We start from the raw sequence: 25,000 nt of genomic DNA, 5'->3' as shown, positions 1-25,000 counted from the left end.
AGATGAAAATAAGAATAAAAGGAAAGAGCAGAAAACAAAAGAAATAAATGATAAAATATAAATAAAGCTATAAAGCTTAAGGAAAGAACAGAAAAATAAAGAAATGAATAATGAAATTAATACAAATAAAGCTATAAAGCGTAAGATTTATCACGGCAGTTTCGAATTTGTCCAAACAATAAAATCAAATAAGATAAAACAAAACAAAACAAAGAAGAAACAAAATAAACAAAACAGATCAAACAAACAAAGAAACACACAAATAGATACATAAATGAATAAATAAATAAATAAACAAAAACAACAACAACAAAAAACAAATAAATACAGAAATAAATAAGATAAAGAAGCAAGCCTCCCTACCTCCACCATCCCCACTCTCCTCCGGTCCCCCATCCCTCCCCTACCCCCCTGACCCCCCCCCCCACACCCCCCACACACACACTTCATTTTAAAACTCTTGTTGCATTCCTCACCACAAGTGGCGTTGCTACGGGCAACCAGACACAGAAAGCCGGTCCGGAGGTTGCTAGGTTACCACAGCCACCCTCCACAGCCCCCCCCCCCCCCCATCGCCCCACCTTCCCTCCTCCACTTCCTTTCACTTGGTCATGTCTCTAACGCTGGTGAACTGTTGATGTGGTGGTCAACGTGGAACGAAAAAAACAACAACGAAGTATGCATGACTGAATAAATGAATGAACGAATAGGATTTACACAGGGCGCGTAAAAAAAAAAAACCCAACAAAAAACAAACAAACAAAAACAAAAAAACCCCAACCGTCCACACTTTGTGTAATGTTCACAGAGCTAGCCACGCACAGACACACAGACAGAAACAAACGAGCAATAAATCAAATGCCTGCACAGCACACACAGACACATACACAGACAGACAGGCAGACAGAGACAGACAGACAGACAGACACACACACACACACACACACACAGACACACACACACAACGAGCAATGAATCAAATGCCTGCACAGCAAACAACACACACACACACATACACAAATAAACACACACACGCACTCACATTCATAACACACACACGTACACACACACACACACACACACAAGCACAATGGACACATACATTCAAATATACATAAGGTGCATATGTACACATCAGCCCCCTCCACACACATGCATACATACGCACACGCAACCCCACACACCAACCCCCCCCGCCCCCCCCCCCCCCACACACATACATACATATATAATGGAACTGATTTAGAAAATGTGTGCGGAGGGGGTGGGGTGGTATGGCTAATATTGAAATTATTACTGCTTTCTTTTAAGAAAGAGAAAACGGCATTCCAGTGTTCTCAGGGTTTGAATTCCAAATACTGCTGCTGCTGCTATTACGACTGCTGCTGCTACTATTACTACTGCTGCTGCTATTACGACTGCTATTACGACTGCTGCTGCTACTATTACTACTGCTGCTGCTATTACGACTACTGCTGCTGCTACAACAACAGTAACACCTACTACTACCACTGCTGCTGCCGCTGGTACTATCACTTACTACTACTAGTACTACTGCGGCCGCGGCTATTACTACTTCTGCTACTGCTGCTGCTGTTAATGGCGCTACTACTACTCCTTCTATAACTACCGTTGCTACAACTACTACTGCTGCTGCTACTGCTACTACTGCTACTGCTGCTGCTGCTACTGCTACTACTGCCGCTGCTACTACTACTGGTGTTGCTGCTACTACTACTGCTGCTACTACTACTGCTGCTGCTACTGCTGCTGCTGCTACTACTGCTTCTATTACTTCCGCTGCTACTACTACTACTGCTACTTCTACTATTACTGCTGCTGCTACTACTACTACTGCTGCTGCTACTACTGCTTCTATTACTTCCGCTGCTACTACTACTACTGCTTCTATTACTGCTACTGCTACTACTGTTTCTATTACTGCCGCTGCTACTACTACTACTGCTTCTATTACTGCTACTGCTACTACTACTGCCCATATTACTGCTACTACTGCTTCTATTACTGCTACTGCTACTACTGTTTCTATTACTGCCGCTACTACTACTGCTGCTTCTGTTACTGCCGCTGCTACTACTACTTCTACTACTGCTGCTACTACTGCCGCTGGTATAACTTCTACTATAACTACTGCTGTCGATGCTGCAACTACTACTGCTGCTTCTGCTGCTACTACTACTACTACTGCCGCTGCTACTACTACTGCTGCTGCTACCACTACTACAACTACTACTGCTGCTGCTATTACTACTACTACTACTACTACTGCTGCTGCTGATACAACTACTACTGCTGCTGCTACTACTGATATAGCTACAACTACTACTACTGCTACCACTACTACTGCTGCTGCTACAACTACTCACTTGGACTGTCCCCGGGTCCCAAGCCTCCTGGTGGTGATCTGTGGAAACTGCTGACGAATGATCTGGTGAAGAAAGCAGTTACATCAGGTCACACACACACACACATAATCACACATCCACCCATAACCCATGCACTCACCTTCCCGACACTACCCAACCATTCACCCACGCAAAACCCACACATCCCTCCACCCAATCGATACATCCAATTACTCACAGACCCACCCATAAACCACACACCCCACCACCCACCCACACCCCACCTACCCAACCATCCACCCACCCACCCACACAGCATCTACCCATCCATCCACCCACGCACACCCCACCTACCGATCCATCCACCCACCCACACTCACCCACCCACCCCCCACACCCCCCACACCCCCCTCACCTTGCCAAAGCTAGCGGCATTGACTGGCTGTGTGTCGTTGGCCTCACAGAAATCCAGGTAGTGGTAGTACAGGGTACTCCGGGGTATGCACACCCCTTCCGCTATCTCGTAGTTCTCCTCAAGCCTGGCCACGGTCATCAAACAACAACACATTATCACGACAGCCAAGTCAATTATGAATATGCAAATAACATATCTATGTATGACAGTCAGTCGTGTTCGACTATGACCATCAGAACAGCAGAGGAGGTAACCGCTGTCCCGTGTGCTGGAATTTGATTATAGTGGAGAGTGTCTTGCCCAAGTTACATCCCCACTCTCTTGGCCAAGAGGGTTTTTGGGCAGTCGGCGCTGGGATGGTTCCCAAAGGCCAACTAGCCTCCAAGGCTGCAGCACTAAGAGCCAGTGCAATTTTGCCTCCTAGTTTGAGAGTCATAGTCCTTGACAAAAGACTAAGCTGTTAATGATTTCTCGTTGCAATGTAGAAACCATTGATAATACAGCTCTTACTTTGCTGTTCACCCAACTGAAAGCTTATGTCCAATGGAAAACATACAAGTACAATACAAAGACATGTGTAAACAACACAGTGAAAGCTTTAGCAAGAAAACATGAATAGAATAGGAAGAAATGATGTACCGGTTGGAGAGACAGAGAGACAGGCTGACATGCGGAGAGAGAGAGAGAGAGAGAGAGAGAGAGAGAGAGAGAGAGAGAGTTTCAGTTTCAGTAGCTCAAGGAGGCGTCACTGCGTTCGGACAAATCCATATACGCTACACCACATCTGCCAAGCAGATGCCTGACCAGCAGCGTAACCTAACGCGCTTAGTCAGGCCTTGAGAAAGAAAAAAAAAGAAAAAAAAAGATAAGCTTAAATAAATAAATAAATAATAATTATGATATAAAAAAAAAGGTAGTAGTGATGAAAATAATAATAAAATGATAATAATAATAAATAAATAATTAAATAAATAAGACAACAATGATGATAAATAAGCAAATAAATGTAAAACACGAAGACACACATTCACACATACACCCACACATGCATAACAGATATGCACCAATAGAGAGAGGGAGAGAGACAGACAGACAGACAGACAGACAGACACAGAGACAGAGAGATAGACAGAGACAGACAAACAGATGCACTGAGAGGGAAAGACAGAGACAGAGAGGGAGAGACAGACAAGCAGAGACGTAGAAAATGCAGAAACAATTCACTGTCAAAACAACAGACAGAGAGACAGAAAAACAGATAGATAGACAGACAAAGAAGTAGACAATGCAGAAACTATTCACTGTCAAAATAATAGACAGACAGACAGACAAACAGACAGGTAGACAGACAGGCACGGACGTAGACAATGCATAAACTGTTCACTGTCAAAACAACAGACAGACATACAGACAGATGAACAGGCACACACACAAACAGACAGTCAGACAGACATGCAGACACGTAGACAAAGCAGAAACTATTCAAAGTATTCACTGTCAAAACAAGAGACAGAGAGACAGATGGACAGACCGACAGGCAGAAACGTAGACAATGCAGAAACCGTTCACTGTCAAATACAATACGGGCAGATAAACATGCAACGACGCAGAGAGTGCAGAAACTATTCAATATAAAAATATTTTGATACCACACAGACAGAGAGACGGACAGAAACGGACAGACAGAGAGACAGACAGACTGTGTGACAGTTAAGACCCCCCATCAAGTCTCACCCCACCCCCACCCCCTGTCCCTGACTGACCATTTCAGGGTCTGTGGCGTGGAGTGGGGCTTGGAACCAGATCGGGCCCGGGCTAGCGTTTCTGCTGGATACACAGGGCAACGGTGATGGTGATGATGGTGGTGGTGGTGGTGGTGGTGGTGATGTTGGTGGTGATGATGATGATGATGATGATGATGAGTGTGGTGGTGGTGGTGGTGGTGATGATGTTGGTGATGATGATGATGATGAGTGTGGTGGTGGTGGTGGTGATGATGGTGATGATTAGTGTGGTGGTGGTGGTGGTGGTGGTGGTGATGATGATGATGATGATTAGTGTGGTGGTGGTGGTGGTGGTGGTGGTGATGATGATGATGATGAGTGTGGTGGTGGTGGTGGTGGTGATGATGATGATGATGATGAGTGTGGTGGTGGTGGTGGTGATGATGGTGATGTTGGTCATGGTGGTGATGATTTTGGTGGTGATGATGATGATGATGATGATGAGTGTGGTGGTGGTGATGGTGGTGATGATGTTGGTGATGATGATGATGATGAGTGTAGTGGTGGTTGTGGTGGTGATGATAGTGATGTTGGTCATGGTGGTGGTGATGGTGATGGTGATTGTGGTGATGATGATGATGGTGATTATGCTGATGGTGATGATGATGATGGTGGTGATGATTTTGGTGGTGATGATGGTGGTGATTATGATGATGATGATGATGATGATGGTGGTGGTGGTGATGATGATGATGGTGGTGATGATGTTGATGTTGGTGATGGTGATAGTGGTGACGGTGAGGATTGTGGTGGTGGTGATGATGATGATGATGATGATGGTGGTGGCGGCGGTGGTGGTGGTGGTGATGATGATGACGATGGTGGTGGTGGTGATGATGTTGGTGATAATGATGATGATGATGATGGTGGTGATGATGATGGTGGTGGTGATGACGGTTGTGATGATGATGGTGATGATGTTGGTGATGATGTTGGTGATGATGATGAAGGTGGTGGTGATGATGGTGGTGGTGGTGATGACGGTTGTGATGATGATGGTGGTGGTGGTGATGATGGTGGTGATGATGTTGATGATGATGATGATGATGATGGTGGTGGTAGTGATGAGGGTGATGATGATAATAATAATAATGATAAGAATAATGTTGATAATGATGTTAATAATGTTAATAATAATAGCAATGTTTATAAATGATAATATGATAATGTAGCTAACAAAAACAGAGCTAATGATAATAATGATAATAATAACCATAATGATAATAATGATAATAATAACCATAATGATAATAATGATAATAATAACCATAATGATAATAATAACCATAATGATAATAATGATAATAATAACCATAATGATAATAATGATAATGATAACCATAATGATAATAATGATAATAATGATAATGATAACCATAATGATAATAATGATAATAATGATAATGATAACCATAATGATAATAATAACAATAATAATAACAACAAAGCAAATGATCATAACAACAACAACAATAATAAAGCTAATAATAACCACAACAATAAGAATGATAATATAATAATGATAATGCTAATGTTGATAATAATGATGATAATAATGATGATGATGATGATAACAAGAAGAAGAAGAAGTAGAAGAAGAAGAAGAAGAAGAAGAAGAAGAAGAAGAAGAAGAAGAAGAAGAAGAAAGAGAAGAAGAAGAAGAAGAAGAAGAAGAAGAAGAAGAAGAAGAAGACGAAGAAGAAGAAGAAACACACACACACACAGAAAGACAAATTGAAGGACAAACATACAGGCAGTAGGACTGACAGACTTTCAAACAAACACAAATTCACACATACACAGAGAGATGGACAGAAGGACGGACTTCCAAACATACACATAAAGACAGACAGACAGACAGACAGACAACCAGACGTATGAACACTGACTAACTGACAGCTACAGACAGAGAGACAAGCATTTAGACAGACAGACATATACACAGTCAGACACAGACACACACACACACACACACACACACACACACACAGAGATACACAGACAGACAAACACACACAGACAGACACAGACATATACACAGACAGATACACACAGAGAAGCAGACAGACACACACACACACACACACACACACAGAGAGATACACAGACAGATACACAGACAGACAAACACACAGAGACAGATATATACACAGACAGACACAGACATATACACAGACAGATACACACAGAGACAGATACACAGACAGACAGACACACAGACAGATACACAGAGATACACAGACACAGACAGACAGACCTTTGTCCTCCGCCTCATCCCCGCTGCACACGGCACCAGCCGACCTGTCGTGACCTCCGACCTCTGACATGGCTGACCTGTTGGTCTGCAGACATTGGTCCAGCCAGTCTGCGTCACACAAAGAACAACTCGTGACACAAAGCACTGGCTGGGAACAACTCGTGTCACAAAGCACCCGCTGGGAACAACTCGTGTCACAAAGCACTGGCTGGGAACAACTCGTCGGACACATTGTTATACTAGCTTACAAACACATACACTTTGTGTGTGATGGTGTGTGCTTTGTGTGTTTACTTTACAAAACGTGGTTTCTGTGGGTTGTTTTTTTTACGCCAGTGTAGCGACTGCGTACACACAAACACTTTGAAACACAAATTACACATCGTCATACACAGCAAACATCGTCAAAACAAGCACACATTATAACACAAAACACACACCGTCACACAAAGTACACGTCGTCACACAAAGCATACCAGGTCACACAAGGCACACACCGTCAGATAAAGGAGACGTCGTCACACAAAGTACACGTCGTCACACAAAGCATACAAGGTCACACAAAGCACACACCGTCAGATAAAGGAGACGTCGTCACACAAAGTACACATCATCACACAAAGCATACCAAGTCACACAAAGCACACACAACCACACAAAGCACACGTTGTCACACAAAGCACAGAAGTAGAAATGTGTACTTTGTGTAAAGATGTGTGCTTTGTGCAACCATGTGCACTTTGTGTGTTTACACACCAGTGTAGCGATGTGTATTTCGTGTACTTACTTTTACAGATTATACATTAACGTCGCACACAAAGCACATGACCTTCGACCTCTGACATAACTGACCTGTTGGTCTTCAAGGATTGGTCCAGCCAGTCTGCGTAAAAGAATCAACCTACTCGGCTCTAATTGTGTGTGTGTGTGTGTGTGTGTGTGTGTGTGTGTGTGTGTGTGTGTGTGTGTGCACTTACACAAACACACACACGTATATCAAAGTGGGTTTTACTACGAAAGTCTGCCACAGACAACACATAAACACGCTAATCACACACACACACACACACACACACACACACACACACACACAGAGTTTCAGTTTCAGTAGCTCAAAGAGGCGTCACTGCGTTCGGACAAATCCATATACGCTACACCACATCTGCCAAGCAGATGCCTGACCAGCAGCGTAACCCAACGCGCTTAGTCAGGCCTTGAGGCACACACACAGACAAACACACAGACACACACACATGTATACAAACAAAAACATTCGTATATTGCTGTGGGTTTTACTACGACATTTTGCCAGAGACAGATCTCTTGTTGCCATGATACTATCACATGCTCTCTCTCTCTCTCTCTCTCTCTCTCTCTCACACACACACACACACACACGAAACACCTCAGACATCCGAACACTAAAACAGCAAGATACCACATCAATGTAAACCATAAACCCCCACAACACAAAACTGCCTCACTCCCACACACACACACACCACACACACACACACACACACACACACACACACACACACACACACACACACACACACACACACACACACACACACACCACACACACACACACACACACACACACACACACCACACACACACACACACACACACACACACACACACACACACACTCCCTGATCCATTTCTTCAAAGACACAAAGGAATACTGAAGGACGTCAAATCCGGCACGAGTGACATTAAACAAAGAACCATCCACGTTAAATAGAAAAAAAAGACATCCCCATTTACCTATATTTCAACTGAAACTCATTCATACACATGCTCTCTCTCTCTCTCTCTGTGTGTGTGTGTGTGTGTGTGTGTGTGTGTGTGTGTGTGTGTGTGTGTATCTCTTTTCTTCTATCTGTCTCTTTTTCTCTCTCATCCTCTCTCCCTCCCACACCGTCTCTCTCTCTGTCTGTCTCTCTCTCTCTGTCTGTCTGTCTCTCTCTATTTTTGCCAACCCCTCCCAGTCTGTTCTATGCCACTGACAACGCTGACATCGAAGCTGTTGACACTGACATGTCTGGGTACGACAACCACCCCCCTCCCTCTGCTCCCCTGTCACCGACCGATGCACAGCGAAGCGACCAGCAGGTCGACATGGCACGAGGCGACACAGATGCACGTGCAGGGACAATTCTTCAAACCTAATCCACGTGTGCAGACACATCGTGTGAGGCAGAGATGTGTGAGTTGAAAGGCTTAGGAAGTTGCACGGCCCTCGTGCCCCAAACACTTACAGCATTCACTGGGACAATAACGACGATTCCCAACTTGACAATGAACCGTGTGAACTGATGCATGAAAATGTCCTGTCGGGAGATGTTTGCCAACAGATGTTAATATGTATGGAAGAGTCAGCCAAGAAAATGGACAATTTAATGAATATGTTCAGAGACATGAACGCAAATGCTTGTGAAAATGTAAGGGAAGGAAATCCTGATTAGAACTTGATAAACTGGTTCTGCGGTGTGATTGTTTCCAACTGAATGTGATTTTTTTTCTGATGAAATATTATGGGAATGTATGTACTTCTGTCTTTGCGTGACATATAACTGGTCACATGTCGTGGTATCCATGTCATGAATATTTCTACAGTGCGTGTTATCGTTATTTCGTTATTTTGTTTGCGTGTACAACCCTTTTCCCACTGACCGAATAATAAACCGTTCGTTCGTTCTCTCTCTCTCTGTGTCTCTTTCTCTTCCCCGCTCTCTCTCTGTATGTTTCTCTCTCCCTCTCTGTCTGTCTCTCCCTCCTCCCCTCTCTATCTCTGTATAATTTTCTCTCTCTGTGTCTCTTTCTCGTTCCCCTCTCTCTCTCTGTGCGTATGTCTCTCTCTCTCTCTGTCTCTTTCTCTCTCTCCCCCCCCCTCTCTGCGTATGTCTCTCTCTTTGTGTCTCTTTCTCCTCCCCCCCTCTCTCTGCGTATGTCTCTCTCTGTGTGTCTCTTTCTCCTCCCCCCTTCTCTCTCTCTCTGCGTATGTCTCTCTCTCTGTGTGTCTCTTTCTCCTCCCCCCTCCCCCTCTCTCTCTGCGTATGTCTCTCTCTGTGTGTCTCTTTCTCCTCCCCCCTCCCCCTCTCTCTCTGCGTATGTCTCTCTCTTTGTGTCTCTTTCTCCTCCCCCCTCCCCCCCTCTCTCTGCGTATGTCTCTCTCTCTGTGTGTCTCTTTCTCCTCCCCCCACCCTCTCTCTGCGTATGTCTCTCTCTCTGTGTGTCTCTTTCTCCTCCCCCCTCCCCCTCTCTCTCTGCGTATGTCTCTCTCTCTGTGTCTCTTTCTACTTCCCCCTCTCTCTCTGCTATCTCTCTCTGTGTCTCTCTTCTCTCCCCCCTCTCTCTGTATATGTCTCTTGTGTGGTCTCTCCCCCCCCTCGCCTCTCTTCCTCTTCCTGTATATGTCTCTGTGTGTGTCTCTCCCCCCCCCCTCTCTGTGCATATGTCTGTCTGTCTCTTTCTTTCTCCTCCCCCCCCCCCCCCCAACCCCCAAGCCCCCTTCCCACCCTTACCCAGTAGCTCTCTGTGTATGCCTATGTCTGTCTGTCTGTCTCTCTCACTCTCTCTGTATATGTCTCTCTCTCTCTCCGTGTCTCTTTCTCTCCCCCCCACCCCCTCCAACCCCCCAAACCCCCTTCCCACCCTTACCCAGTAGCTCTTTGGCGAGATCGTCCCAGCCACGAAGCAGACCAAAGGTACCTAACTCTTTCCCTTCCGTCTCTCGCCGTTCCCTCCCCTTTCTGTCCCGCCACTCCCCCATTCACCACACAGGACCCACAGATTAATTTACGATACGTCGTGCTACCTGCGACAATGACAACCCTTCCCCTCAACTGCCACCGAAACCTTCACACACACACACACACACACACACACAAACAAACACAAGTAAGAAAGAAAGCAACAACACCACCACCACACACAAACATGGCATTGAGCCCACGTATAAACCACGAAAAGAAAAAAAAACAACGGCGGGGAATGGTGAATAGTACTGCTGACAGGAGAGAGAGACAGAGAGAGAGAGAGAGAGACAGACAGAGAAAGAGAGACAGAGAGACAGACACAGACAGAGAGAGAGACAGAGAAAGAGAGGGAGACAGAGAGAGAAGGGAGAGAGAGAGAGAGAAATAGAGACAGAGAGACAGAGACAGAAAGAGAGAAAGAAAGAGAGAAGGGAGAGACAGACAGAGACAGAGAGAGACAGAGACAGAGACACACGGAGACACAGAGAACTAGTCAGACACAGACACACACACTGAGACAGAGACAGAGAGAGACAGAGAGACACAAAGAGAAACCCACACAGACAGACAGACAGAGAACCAGTAACACACACACACACACACACACACACACTGAGACAGAGACACAAAGAGAAACACACACAGACAGACAGAGACACAGATACAGAGAGAGACAGAAAGAGAGAACGGAAAGAGAAGGAAGGGAAAGAGAGAGACCGGGAGGAGGGGGAGGAGGGAGGAGAGGGGGTAGGCAGGGAGGGAGGGAGTGAAGGAGCGCCTTTTAAAGGACAATCAAACGCAGCCGCGTCACGCTTGGGCAAACGCTCCTGGGAAACGGTCCCAACACATCGGAATGCACGCGGACGAATTGCGACGGAGGGATTCCCCCTCCCTGGGCGACGGTTGTCTCGGAGATCCTCCAAAGGGGTGGGGGAGGTCAGGGGAGGAGCTGGGACGGGGGGTGAATGGTTGGTGGAGGTTAAAGAGTGGGGTTTGGGGGAGGGGGTGGTGGTGGGTGGTTGTAGGGGACTTGTTGACTTTTTTAGTTTGTCAGCAAACAAGATGTTTGTTTGTATATGGGGCGGGCTTAGTGTTGTGTTGTGTTGTGTGTGCGTGCGTGCGTGCGTGCGTGCGCGCGCGCGCGCAAATAATCGTTTTGTTTGTTTTGTCTATCTACGACAATAAATCTCTCTCTCTCTCTTCGTGTAAATTTCTCGTTTCACATACCACATACACACACGCACGCAGGAAAAAAACAACAAACAAAATGGGTGGCGCTCTCAGTGTAACGACGCGCTCTCCCTGGGGAGAGCAGCCCGAATTTCACACAGAGAAATCTGTTGGGACAAAAAAGAGTAACACAATACACCACCACGTTCACGAACAAAGAAAAAAGAAACGAGGTGTAGACAGACAGACGGAAACGCCATGACAAAATCGATTAGTCGTTGGACTTCTCAACCAGTGTTCACCACTGACCAGGGTTCAAAGCTCTGTGTCGGCATGGCGTTGTTGTCCTTGGGAAAGGGACTTCACTCTGCTTTTCCTCACTCCACCCAGGTGTGAACGGGTACCTGACTTCGGTTGGGGAAGGGTTAAAACGGCGGAAGGAGAGGAGTGGGCCCCGCCTTCCTATGCCCAGCTCTAGGCACGGTAGGTCTTAATTCACTTCCCTGATGGGAGTGATAGGCCATGGGAACTTTAATCTTATCCAAAGACATACAGGCAGACAGGCATTCAGACAGACATTTAGACAGACGAACAGACAAGCAGACAATAAATACAAATACAAAGTAAGCAGACAGATGAATAGATAGGTGGATAGATTGATTGACAAACTGATTGATTGACAGACATATATATAGGCAGACAGACTGATAGATAGAGACAGAGCTAGAGAGAGGGACAGATAAATGAATATGCTGATGATGAGGAGGAGGAGGAGGAAGAGGAGGAGAAAAAGAAGAGGAGGAGGAAGAAGAAGGACCACTACAACAGCAACAACAACAAACTTTGCACGTCATCTACTTTTTCTCCTTCGTTCGTGGGCTGCAACTCCCACCTTCACTCGTATGTATGAGTGATCTTCCACGTCCATCATTGTTTCTATCATTACATCGTTTTCTGCATGCGTATACACGCAAAGAGGGTTCAGGCACAAGTAGGTCTGCACATGCGTCGACCTGGGAGATCGGGAACACACACACACACACCGGAAGCACTACACGTTTCCTAGCAACGAAGAAATCACGTCAGAGGCTGAGCCAGGACTAAAACAGCGTCACACAGTGACATAAAATTGTAACAACGTCACGCAGTAACATAAAAATATAAGTACAACACAGGATGCATAAACCGTGCCCGTATAAGCTCCTCGTCTCCATTTCCCTTATTACGCGGCAGTAAATGTAATCAGTATAATACAATGCATATGTGTGTGGGGGATGGGGGGCCGGTATATAAATCTTATATATATATATATATATATATAGAGAGAGAGAGAGAGAGAGAGAGAGAGAATATATAATGTGAATTATATAGCGTCTGGTCTCTCAATAGGGCTCTAAGCGCTATACAGAAACAGGTAAACACACACACACAAACGCGCGCGCGCGCACACACGAACACACAAACACACGACACGAGAGAACAATAGGGTGGGAGGATGCATGTTTCTTCACTGGTGTAAAATAACGTGTGTTTTCAGGAGAGACGTGAATGAAGTGGAAGAAACGGAGTTCGTGGTCTGCACAGGGAGTTGGTTCCAGACAGCTGGGCCAGGGAAAGAGAAAGAACGCTGACAGAAGGACTTTGTTCTGGGTCATGGAAAGAGAAAGAACGCTGATAGGACTTTGTTCTGGGTCATGGAAAGAGAAAGAACGCTGACAGAAGGACTCTGTTCTGGGTCATGGAAAGAGAAAGAACGCTGACAGAAGGACTTTGTTCTGACAGAGGGGGTCATGGAAAGAGAAAGAACGCTGACAGAAGGACTTTGTTCTGACAGAGGGGGTCATGGAAAGACAAAGAACGCTGACAGAAGGACTTTGTTCTGGGTCATGGAAAGAGAAAGCACGCTGACAGAAGGACTTTGTTCTGGGTCATGGAAAGAGAAAGAATGCTGACAGAAGGACTTTGTTCTGGGTCATGGAAAGACAAAGAACGCTGACAGAAGGACTTTGTTCTGGGTCATGGAAAGAGAAAGCACGCTGACAGAAGGACTTTGTTCTGGGTCATGGAAAGAGAAAGAACGCTGACAGAAGGACTTTGTTCTGGGTCATGGAAAGAGAAAGCACGCTGACAGAAGGACTTTGTTCTGACAGAGGGGGTCATGGAAAGAGAAAGAATGCTGACAGAAGGACTTTGTTCTGGGTCATGGAAAGAGAAAGAACGCTGACAGAAGGACTTTGTTCTGACAGAGGGGGTCATGGAAAGAGAAAGAACGCTGACAGAAGGACTTTGTTCTGACAGAGGGGATCATGGAAAGAGAAAGAACGCTGACAGGACTTTGTTCTGGGTCATGGAAAGAGAAAGAACGCTGACAGAAGGACTTTGTTCTGGGTCATGGAAAGAGAAAGAACGCTGACAGAAGGACTTTGTTCTGGGTCATGGAAAGAGAAAGAACGCTGACAGAAGGACTTTGTTCTGGGTCATGGAAAGAGAAAGCACGCTGACAGGACTTTGTTCTGACAGAGAGGGTCATGGAAAGAGAAAGAATGCTGACAGAAGGACTTTGTTCTGGGTCATGGAAAGAGAAAGAACGCTGACAGAAGGACTTTGTTCTGACAGAGGGGGTCATGGAAAGAGAAAGAACGCTGACAGAAGGACTTTGTTCTGACAGAGGGGGTCATGGAAAGAGAAAGAACGCTGACAGAAGGACTTTGTTCTGACAGAGGGGGTCATGGAAAGACAAAGAACGCTGACAGAAGGACTTTGTTCTGGGTCATGGAAAGAGAAAGCACGCTGACAGAAGGACTTTGTTCTGGGTCATGGAAAGAGAAAGAATGCTGACAGAAGGACTTTGTTCTGGGTCATGGAAAGACAAAGAACGCTGACAGAAGGACTTTGTTCTGGGTCATGGAAAGAGAAAGCACGCTGACAGAAGGACTTTGTTCTGGGTCATGGAAAGAGAAAGAACGCTGACAGAAGGACTTTGTTCTGGGTCATGGAAAGAGAAAGCACGCTGACAGAAGGACTTTGTTCTGACAGAGGGGGTCATGGAAAGAGAAAGAATGCTGACAGAAGGACTTTGTTCTGGGTCATGGAAAGAGAAAGAACGCTGACAGAAGGACTTTGTTCTGACAGAGGGGGTCATGGAAAGAGAAAGAACGCTGACAGAAGGACTTTGTTCTGACAGAGGGGATCATGGAAAGAGAAAGAACGCTGACAGGACTTTGTTCTGGGTCATGGAAAGAGAAAGAACGCTGACAGAAGGACTTTGTTCTGGGTCATGGAAAGAGAAAGAACGCTGACAGAAGGACTTTGTTCTGGGTCATGGAAAGAGAAAGAACGCTGACAGAAGGACTTTGTTCTGGGTCATGGAAAGAGAAAGCACGCTGACAGGACTTTGTTCTGACAGAGAGGGTCATGGAAAGAGAAAGAATGCTGACAGAAGGACTTTGTTCTGGGTCATGGAAAGAGAAAGAACGCTGACAGAAGGACTTTGTTCTGACAGAGAGGGTCATGGAAAGAGAAAGAATGCTGACAGAAGGACTTTGTTCTGGGTCATGGAAAGAGAAAGAACGCTGACAGAAGGACTTTGTTCTGGGTCATGGAAAGAGAAAGAACGCTGACAGAAGGACTTTGTTCTGGGTCATGGAAAGAGAAAGAACGCTGACAGAAGGACTTTGTTCTGGGTCATGGAAAGAGAAAGAATGCTGACAGAAGGACTTTGTTCTGGGTCATGGAAAGACAAAGAACGCTGACAGAAGGACTTTGTTCTGGGTCATGGAAAGAGAAAGCACGCTGACAGAAGGACTTTGTTCTGGGTCATGGAAAGAGAAAGAACGCTGACAGAAGGACTTTGTTCTGGGTCATGGAAAGAGAAAGAACGCTGACAGAAGGACTTTGTTCTGACAGAGGGGGTCATGGAAAGAGAAAGAATGCTGACAGAAGGACTTTGTTCTGGGTCATGGAAAGAGAAAGAACGCTGACAGAAGGACTTTGTTCTGACAGAGGGGGTCATGGAAAGAGAAAGAACGCTGACAGAAGGACTTTGTTCTGACAGAGGGGATCATGGAAAGAGAAAGAACGCTGACAGGACTTTGTTCTGGGTCATGGAAAGAGAAAGAACGCTGACAGAAGGACTTTGTTCTGGGTCATGGAAAGAGAAAGAACGCTGACAGAAGGACTTTGTTCTGGGTCATGGAAAGAGAAAGAACGCTGACAGAAGGACTTTGTTCTGGGTCATGGAAAGAGAAAGCACGCTGACAGGACTTTGTTCTGACAGAGAGGGTCATGGAAAGAGAAAGAATGCTGACAGAAGGACTTTGTTCTGGGTCATGGAAAGAGAAAGAACGCTGACAGAAGGACTTTGTTCTGACAGAGAGGGTCATGGAAAGAGAAAGAATGCTGACAGAAGGACTTTGTTCTGGGTCATGGAAAGAGAAAGAACGCTGACAGAAGGACTTTGTTCTGGGTCATGGAAAGAGAAAGAACGCTGACAGAAGGACTTTGTTCTGGGTCATGGAAAGAGAAAGAACGCTGACAGAAGGACTTTGTTCTGGGTCATGGAAAGAGAAAGAACGCTGACAGTACGATTGACAGGATGCGAAACCGACGATTATCAGAAGAACGGAGCTGACGGGAAGGGATGTATACTGTCGATCATTATTATCTGTAAGATATCTCGGACAGGCCTAGAGATTAGAAACAGAGAAATAGAATTTTGTAGTTGATTCTACTTAACAGGTAGCCAGTGTAAGAGAGGTGTGACGTGTTCCCATCTATGTGAATTGTAGACCTATCTGGCGGCACTGTTCTGGAGCTTTTCAAGAAGGTACTTTGGCGAACCAGCCAGGAGACCATTATACCCCCCCCCCCCACCCTCCCACTCTCTATCTCTCTTGCACACACACATCTGTATGTGCGTGAAAGTGTGCATATGTCTGAGTGTGTGTGTGTGTGTGTGTGTGTGTGTGTGTGTGTGTGTGTGTGTGTTGACGTGGGATATATTACTGATATAGAGGAGACGACATATATCTCCTTTATCATAGGTATAGAGGGGAGGTATGTATCACTATTATCATATGTGTACAGGGAAGGATACCTATCACCTTTATTATAGATAAAACGGGAGGTATATATCATATCATATCACAGATATATAGGGGGGGAGGTATATATCACTTTTATCATAGCTGTAGAGGGGAGGTATATATCACCTTTATCATAGGTATAGAGGGGAGGATACCTGTCTCGTTTATAGATATCGAGGGGAGGTATATTTCATATTTATCATAGATATAGTGAAGAGGTACATATCACTTTTATCATAGATCTATACAGAGAGGGGTATATATCACTATTATCGTTGTATACAAGGGAGGATACCTATAATCTTTATCCAGCTTTATTAAAGGCTTTCGATCTGGTCAGTATGGATGGCCTCTTCAAGATACTTCCCAAGATCAGATGTCCACCCAAACTTCTCAGCATCATCAGATCCTTCCACGAAGACATGAAAGACACCGTCGTCTTTGACGGCTCAACATCAGCTGCCTTCAACATACGGAGTGGAGTGAAACAGGGTTGCGTCCTGGCTCCCACACTGTTTGGAATCTTCTTTGCTGTGATGCTGAAACACGCATTTGGTCCTCCAGCTGAAGGTATCTACCTCCGAACCAGGACAGATGGAAAGCTCTTCAACCTCTCCAGACTAAGAGCCAAGACTAAAGTCCAGCTGAGGTGCCTGCGTGACTTCCTCTTTGCAGACGACGCAGCAGTAACCGCCCACTCAGCCGAGGACCTACAGCAGCTCATGACTCGCTTCAGCGATGCCTGCCAAGACTTCGGGCTTACCATTAGCTTGAAGAAAACACAGGTCATGGGACAAGATGTTGACTCTCCCCCAGCCATCAGCATCAATGACCATGAACTGGATGTCGTCCACGACTTCGTTTATCTGGGCTCAACTATCTCAGACACCCTCTCACTTGACGCAGAGCTCAACAGGCGCATCGGCAAGGCAGCTACCACCATGACCAGAATGACAAAGAAAGCATGGAACAACAGCAAGCTGACTGAGCACACAAAGATCGAGATCTACAGAGCCTGCGTCGTGAGCACCCTCCTGTATGGCAGCGAGTCCTGGACTTTGTGTGCCCGACAAGAGCGAAAGCTCAATGCTTTTCACATGCGTAGCCTCCGACGCATTCTGAACATCACCTGGCAGGACAAGGTCCCAAACAACACTGTCCTGGAAAGAGCTGGATGCACCAGCATGTACACGCTGCTGAAACAGAGACGTATGCGCTGGCTCGGCCATGTCGTGCGCATGGACGACGGACGGATCCCTAAAGACCTCCTCTACGGAGAACTTGTGCAGGGAAAACGTCCCACAGGCAGACCACAGCTGCGATTCAAAGACGTGTGCAAGAGGGACCTACACGCCTTGAACATCGACCAGAACACCTGAGAAGCAACAGCCCTCGAACGGTCAGCCTGGAGACAGACTGTGCAGAAAGGTCTTTCCAAGTTCGAAGAGACACTCGCTCAGCAGCACGAGGAAAAGAGAATGAGAAGAAAGGCTGCAGCCCAGGCAGACAGACCAGCGTCAGACTTCATCTGTGCCCTCTGCCACAGGGACTGTCATTCCCGCGTCGGACTGGCCAGCCACACCCGACGCTGTACCAGACTAAACACCTAGAGCGCAACTCCATAGTCTTCCGAGACTGAAGGATGCCTACCATCAAGCTCAACATGGGAAGGCGGGGCCCAGTTCTTTCCTTCCGCCTTTTGAACCTTCCCCAACCGAAGTCAGGCACCCATGCACACCTGGGTGGAGTGAGGAAATTCGGAGTAAAGCGCCTTTCCCAAGGACACAACACCATGCCGAAACGGGGCCGTGAAGCAGTCTTTAACAAATGCCTGTTTGCCAAAAATGACGACAAACATCATTCCCAGTAACTGTCTTCTTCGCAGAAAATTTCTTCTTCTTCTATACATAGATAGATACATGGATAGACTGACAGACAGGTAGGTACGTAGATAGATTGAATAGATTGATAGATACATGGATAAACGGAAGACAAATATACATCGACAGACGGACGGACAAACGGATAGATAGATAGTTAGACAGACAGACAGACAGACAGATAGATAGATAGACAGATAGATGGGTAGACAGATAGATAGATAGATAGATATCGGAGCAGACTGACAATTAGATAGATAGGTAAATAAACGGAAGACAGACATATTCATCGACAAACGGACGGACAAACGGAAAGACAAATAGATAGATTGACAGACGGGCAGAAGAACAGACTTACAGTTCGATAGATAAGTAGACATATAAACGGAAGACAGATAGATACATCGACAGATGGACAAACAAACGGAAAGATAGATAGGCAGATAGATAAAGACAGACAGACAGACAGATAGATCGATCGATAGATAGATAGAAACAAACAGAAAAGAAAAAAAAAGAAGAGGGTGAAATATAAATGTACCACATACACAAACTGTTGATCAACCGATAATTTTTTTTTTTAAAACAAAAGAAACAAACAAACAACAACAAAATCTGATAGAATACTTGCATCAGAAAATAGATAATAGAGCAACAGAAAAAAGGTCAGACAAAATGACTGATATCAAGAAAATCGGAAGTGCACGTGGTCTGAATCCCGGATCGACACGGCAGCAGACCATTCTTTCTTCTTCCGTTTTCTTTCTTCCTCAGTGAGTGAGAGAAGAGAGAGAGAGAGAGAGAGAGAGAGAGAGAGAGAGAGAGAGAGAGAGAGTGATCTAACCTCAACCTTTTTCCACACTTTTTCTTGTGTGTGTGTGTGTGTGTGTGTGTGTGTGTGTGTGATATTTTCGTTGTCGTTGTTGCTGCTGTTGCTGTTTCAACAATGGGTCTTTGATCATATGATTTTCCCATTTCCTGTTTTCAATTTTCTTTCACTGAATGCAATACACAGCAAAAAGTATGTAAGCGTACAAGATAAGTGAAAATAACGTGCCTGTATATAAGTAATGTGCTGCATTGTATCACAGTGTACATCAATCTGTGTCACACTGCATAGCGACAACAGAGATAGGCCTATAGTATTTCTCATTGATTGAGCGACTGAGTGAATGAGTGAGAGTACGAGAGTGAGTGAGTGCAAAGACAGAGTATTCCTGATCGATTTAATGATTGGTTTAGTGAGTGAGTGAGTGGGTGAGTGGTGAGTAAGCGAGCAATGATATAGTATTCCTCATTGGTTGATTAATTATTCTGATTGATTCATTGAGTGTGTGAGTGCTGCATTGTATGACATCGCAAAAATCAGCCGTGTCACATTATACTTAAAAAACAAAACAAAAAGAAAATTAAATTGTGGTCCATTGCACTCCATTGTACAGCCTATAGTTTGCTGCATTATTTTCAGCTGCAGATATATACAGTGCTGCACTGTTTCAGAAAGAAAAAAAAAAGCTGCCAAGCAATCCATTGTAAATATTTTTTTAATTAAAAAAAAGAGAGAAGAAGTTGCAGTTCACTGTGTCGCACTAAAAAAAAAAAAAATCCTTCAATAAAAACAAAAACAAAAAAGAAACTGCACTGTGTCAAAATTTGAGTGATTAATAACTCTCTCCATACGAACGGCGAAAGAGACGACGTTAACAGCGTTTCACCCCAGTTACCATCATCAAAATATTGCAAGTGGAAGGCTCTTATACTGAAGAAGTGAATGTTGACAAAGAATACCACAATTCTGACGACGGAAGCTAAAGGTTGGGTCATTCAGACACCCACTGGACATCCGAGGGGTCTGTGTAGAGGAGAAGAGAGGACTTGCCGTACTGAGTGAGTTAATCTGGATACTTTTATAGCTCCTATCCTGGGTCAAAGACCAAGCTCTAAGCGCTTCACAAACACGGAGTCGTTTGGACAACTGGCTGCCTTCCTGGGTAGACCCGACCGAGAGCTGCCTATGGGCGCTTATCATTTTTAGCGTAAAATGTTTATCATATACATGTCGTATTCATTATGTTGAATGGCATTGCATTGTATTGTCTTTTGTGTATTATGTATTGGTAGTGTTCTTTTTCGATTTTGCTGAGAGTGATATTAAAAAAAGACAAGGGCGGCACGGGAACGACAGGGGTTGAAAGTTGAACGGGAGTTGGGGAAGTGGGTGTGGGAAAAGAAGAGGCCTTGTATATGCTCACACACACACACACACAGACTGAGAGACAGAGAGGCAGAGTGTGTGTGTGTGTGTGTGTGTGTGTGTGTGTGTGCGCGCGCGCGAGGGTATACGTGTGTGAACTGGTAGTGTGTTAATGCTGTATCAACATACAATATCTACACAACATACCTGACGTATCCACAGAGCCAGGGAAAGAATCCATTTTGTCCAGGAAGAAGAATATTCACGTGTCTCGGACAGTCTTTCATTCACATAGCTTGTGACGTCAGACAGAATTGTGACGTAATCACCGACAGACAGTCTCTTTTAGAGATGTAGAGGTTTGACGTCACAAGTTGTTTTTTGGTTGTGTGTTGTTTTTTCCCCCCACTGAAGAACGTGCTCATTTGTTGAAACTTACTGAATCTGCATTTTTGTACACACGTTAGTGATTATATATATATATATATATATATATATATATATATATATATATATATATATATATATACACATACATACATATATATATATATAACAGAGATAGGTAATATATATTCATGTATATACAGAGAGAGAGAAGTGGGGAAAGGGGGTGTTAGTAGAGAAATAACAAGACAGAAACGGCCATATACAGTAACAATGACTGCTTACTGTGTAACTAACGAACCACCTAGCATGCTAACTATCTAGCTAACCAGCCAAGCAACTAACTGATTGACCAGCGAACTGACTAACTAATTCACTGACTGACTGACTGAATAGCCAACTAATTAGGCCTAACTAAAATAACTGACTGACTGATTAACTGACTAACTCAGTGACTGTAAGCTGAGCTATAAACAAGATTTCATTTCAACAAAGTAACTAGCTACCTTATATATATATATATATATATATATATATATATATATATATATATATATATATATATATATATTATATCTATCTATCTATCTATCTATCTATCTATCTATATATATATATATATATATATATATATATATATATATATATAATGTCAAACAGTAGCGCGAAATTTGAGTAACAAATCATACCCCAGTATTTCCAAATCATATAATTTATTTTCATGAAAAATAACCCACTAAGTGTTATCTTCCCTAATGACAAGGACACACACACACACACACACAAGAAAGAAGAAAAAAGAACAACACTTGCACTATCATCATCAACAACATCAACATGAACAATCCAAAATGCAACAGCAAAAACCCCCCTTCCCCCCAAACCCCCCACTCCTCCCGAAAAAAACCACACACCAAAAAAACAATCAAACAAACAAAAAACACACAAAAAAACAAACAAACAAAACCAACAACAACAAAAAACAACAACAACAACACACACAAAAACCCCCAAAAGAAAACCAAAACCAACAACAACAAGTGGGGGGGTGGGGGGTGGGGGGGTTAGTATATCGTCAGCTATTGGGAATTCTTATTTGACTAGTTTTAATCTCTTCTTATGTTGCGCATGATTTTATGCCAGTGTTTACAATGAGCCTGTGATTGCACAACTTAATTTCCATGTGGATTAATAAAGTGTTTTTGATTGATTGAACAAAAAACAAAAACAAAAAAACAACTGATCATGATGATGATGAAGATTAGAGGGGAGCAATTCGCCCTCACTTAATCCAAAGAAAGTTCTGATATGCAAAATCATATCGATATAGAGACAATAAACGTGACTCGTGCTCCTAATTCTAGTAAAAAAGGCCTTTCAATTAGTCGTCATACAGACATTCCGTCAAAATCATTGTATCATGCTTCCTGAAAATAAAATAAAAATAGAATAAAATGAGATAAGATGAAATGAAATAACATAAGAAAATAGAATAAAATAAAAACGTCACTGTTCTACAAAATTATATATATATATATATATATATATATATATATATATATATATATATATATATATATATATATATATATATAACCATGGCATTTGTTGGGTGTTACTAAATCAAAAACCGACTGAACAAACAATCCTTTCAAAAGTCATACATAAAAGATTTTTCCTTTTTGTCAAGACGGTTATTTTTTGCAATGTCCTGCATTGCTTTTATTTTTTTCTCTCTCTCTCTCTCCCTCCCTCCCTCCACACCCTCTCTGTCTCTGTCTCTCTCTCTCCACACCCTCTCTGTCTCTGTCTCTGTCACGACAAATTATTTTCTCTGAGTGAAATCCATGCTGCTCTCCCTGTCGAAAACAGTGCAGCTCCAACTGCAAGTGTATTACGAAGAAAGTGGAGTTTTCTTCAGAATGTTGCCAGGGACAACTCTCTTTGTGCCGTGGGTTCTTTCACATGCGCTAAATACATGCTGCACATGGGGTTTCGGCATATCATGTCAATCGAATGACTAGCATCCAGACCACCACTCAAGGTCTGGGGGGAGCAATTCACTTTCAATTAATCCAAAGACAGATGTGATGTGCAAAATTATGTCGATATGATTAACATGACTGGTGTGACTTTAAGTCCAACAAGAAATGCCCATTACTTAGATGTCAGACAGACATTACGAAATGTAATCGAGTATCATGCTTCTAGAATCTTGAATAAAATGGTAAATAAACTCCAAAGAAAGTAACTGTCCTCCATTATTTTTCATTTGCCATTCTAAAATTTTCGCCCGTTCGCCTTCATCACAAGAGCGTCTTGTGTGTGACGTATTGAAGGATAATTATTTTCTTTGGGTTTTTTGTAGTTGTTGTTGTTTGTTTGGTTGGGGTTTTTTTTAAACCATTTTTTGTTGTTGTTCTCTTCCGAGAATATAAAAGATGAATTGGAAAACCCCCAACTCATAACGATTATTGTTATCAAATATGAAAATGGCAAGAAAGAAATGTCACATTCTGTCTGTGATGACCGTTCTTTCAGTTGTTCTGATATAAAGTTAATTAAACCAACAGTTAATCAAATACAATCTAATGGATAAATGAAGTCATCAAAATTGCCAATGTATATTTCAGATTATTGTTTAAACTTATCCTGAAATTAATCTTCTTTTCATTCCCTATTTCATCTAAACATCCATTATTTTTTCTTTATATCCGATCTCTATCTGGAAAATGGTTTTCACTTTCAAGAGATCTGTTCAAAAGAAATTTTGTCTGAGTGCATGAATCCCACACAGGCCATAATCCCCCCCCCCAGTCCCCTCCCCCTCGCTGCCCTCCCTCCCCAGCCCGGCTCCCTCTCCCCACTCCCTCCACCCACTAGACCTTGAGTGGTGGTCTGGACTCCAGTCATTCGGATAAAAAAAAGAACCCACTTCAACAAAAGGATTGTCCCAGGACTCTGTAGAAAAATCTACTTTGATAGTATAACACATACACTCGCAGACAGAAAATAAAAGAAGAAAAAAAAGGGTATCGCCACACTGTGGTGATTGCTCTACGAGGGGAGAGCAGCCCGAATTTCATACAGAGAAATCCACTGTGGCGAAAAAGCAATGCAATGCAACAGAATTCATTACAATATTGTTTTACTGTTCAAACTTAAATCCTTTGTTTCTGCAAAACGATGTTCTTTTCATTAATGTTTTGTCTATTGACATAAAATGATTTTTGTTTGTCTGCATAATGAGCGAAATAGTACTTGTCAATGTGTATATTGAGTGATTGAACGAATGAGCCTATTTCTAGTTTATGACATCACTCTTTTTTATTTACAGGATATGTGTAAAAGATGAACGTATGTAATGTTTCAATGCTCCCATGGGGCACAACAAATAAACTCCTTGTCTTGCCTTACTCACCAAAGTTTGCAAAGTCAGCTAGATACCAATACATAAAAGTACACACATGGAAAGACATTAAAACAAGAAAGAAAGGGAAAGAAAGAAAGGAAGGGGGGGGGGGGGAAGAAAGGAATGAACTGTTTTTATGAAGAAAGAAAGAAAATAAACAGTTACTGGAAAAAGTAAGAAGAAAAAGTAAACTTCAATTGACTGCATATTACATTAACACGAAAGAAGACTATTGACAACAAACAGATAAATGAAAACAAACGGATGAGTTGATAAACCGACTG

General features: G+C 43.6%; 1 protein-coding gene across 5 annotated transcripts in view; it reads right to left on the bottom strand.

Annotated features, from left to right (window-relative positions):
• LOC143277652 (regulatory factor X 4-like) overlaps window positions 1–25,000 on the bottom strand; it is a 63,329-nt gene that overhangs the window by 30,835 nt on the left and 7,494 nt on the right. For 4 of the 5 annotated variants that reach the window (XM_076582544.1, XM_076582548.1, XM_076582545.1 and 1 more), the window contains 4 exons: window positions 6,823–6,930; window positions 4,545–4,608; window positions 2,782–2,905; window positions 2,388–2,449 (listed from right to left, as the gene is read on the bottom strand). In XM_076582544.1, coding sequence (XP_076438659.1) covers window positions 2,388–2,449; window positions 2,782–2,905; window positions 4,545–4,608; window positions 6,823–6,892 — 320 coding nt within the window. In that variant the 5' untranslated portion in view covers window positions 6,893–6,930. The remainder of the gene's footprint in view (window positions 1–2,387; window positions 2,450–2,781; window positions 2,906–4,544; window positions 4,609–6,822; window positions 6,931–25,000) is intronic. The other variant, XM_076582547.1, reaches the window with a different exon arrangement.

The sequence above is a fragment of the Babylonia areolata genome, chromosome 34 (assembly GCF_041734735.1).
Source record: "Babylonia areolata isolate BAREFJ2019XMU chromosome 34, ASM4173473v1, whole genome shotgun sequence".
In the NCBI taxonomy this organism is placed as follows: domain Eukaryota; kingdom Metazoa; phylum Mollusca; class Gastropoda; order Neogastropoda; family Buccinidae; genus Babylonia; species Babylonia areolata.
Note: the sequence above shows the minus strand (reverse complement) of the source record. Positions and strands in the feature narration are given on the sequence as shown.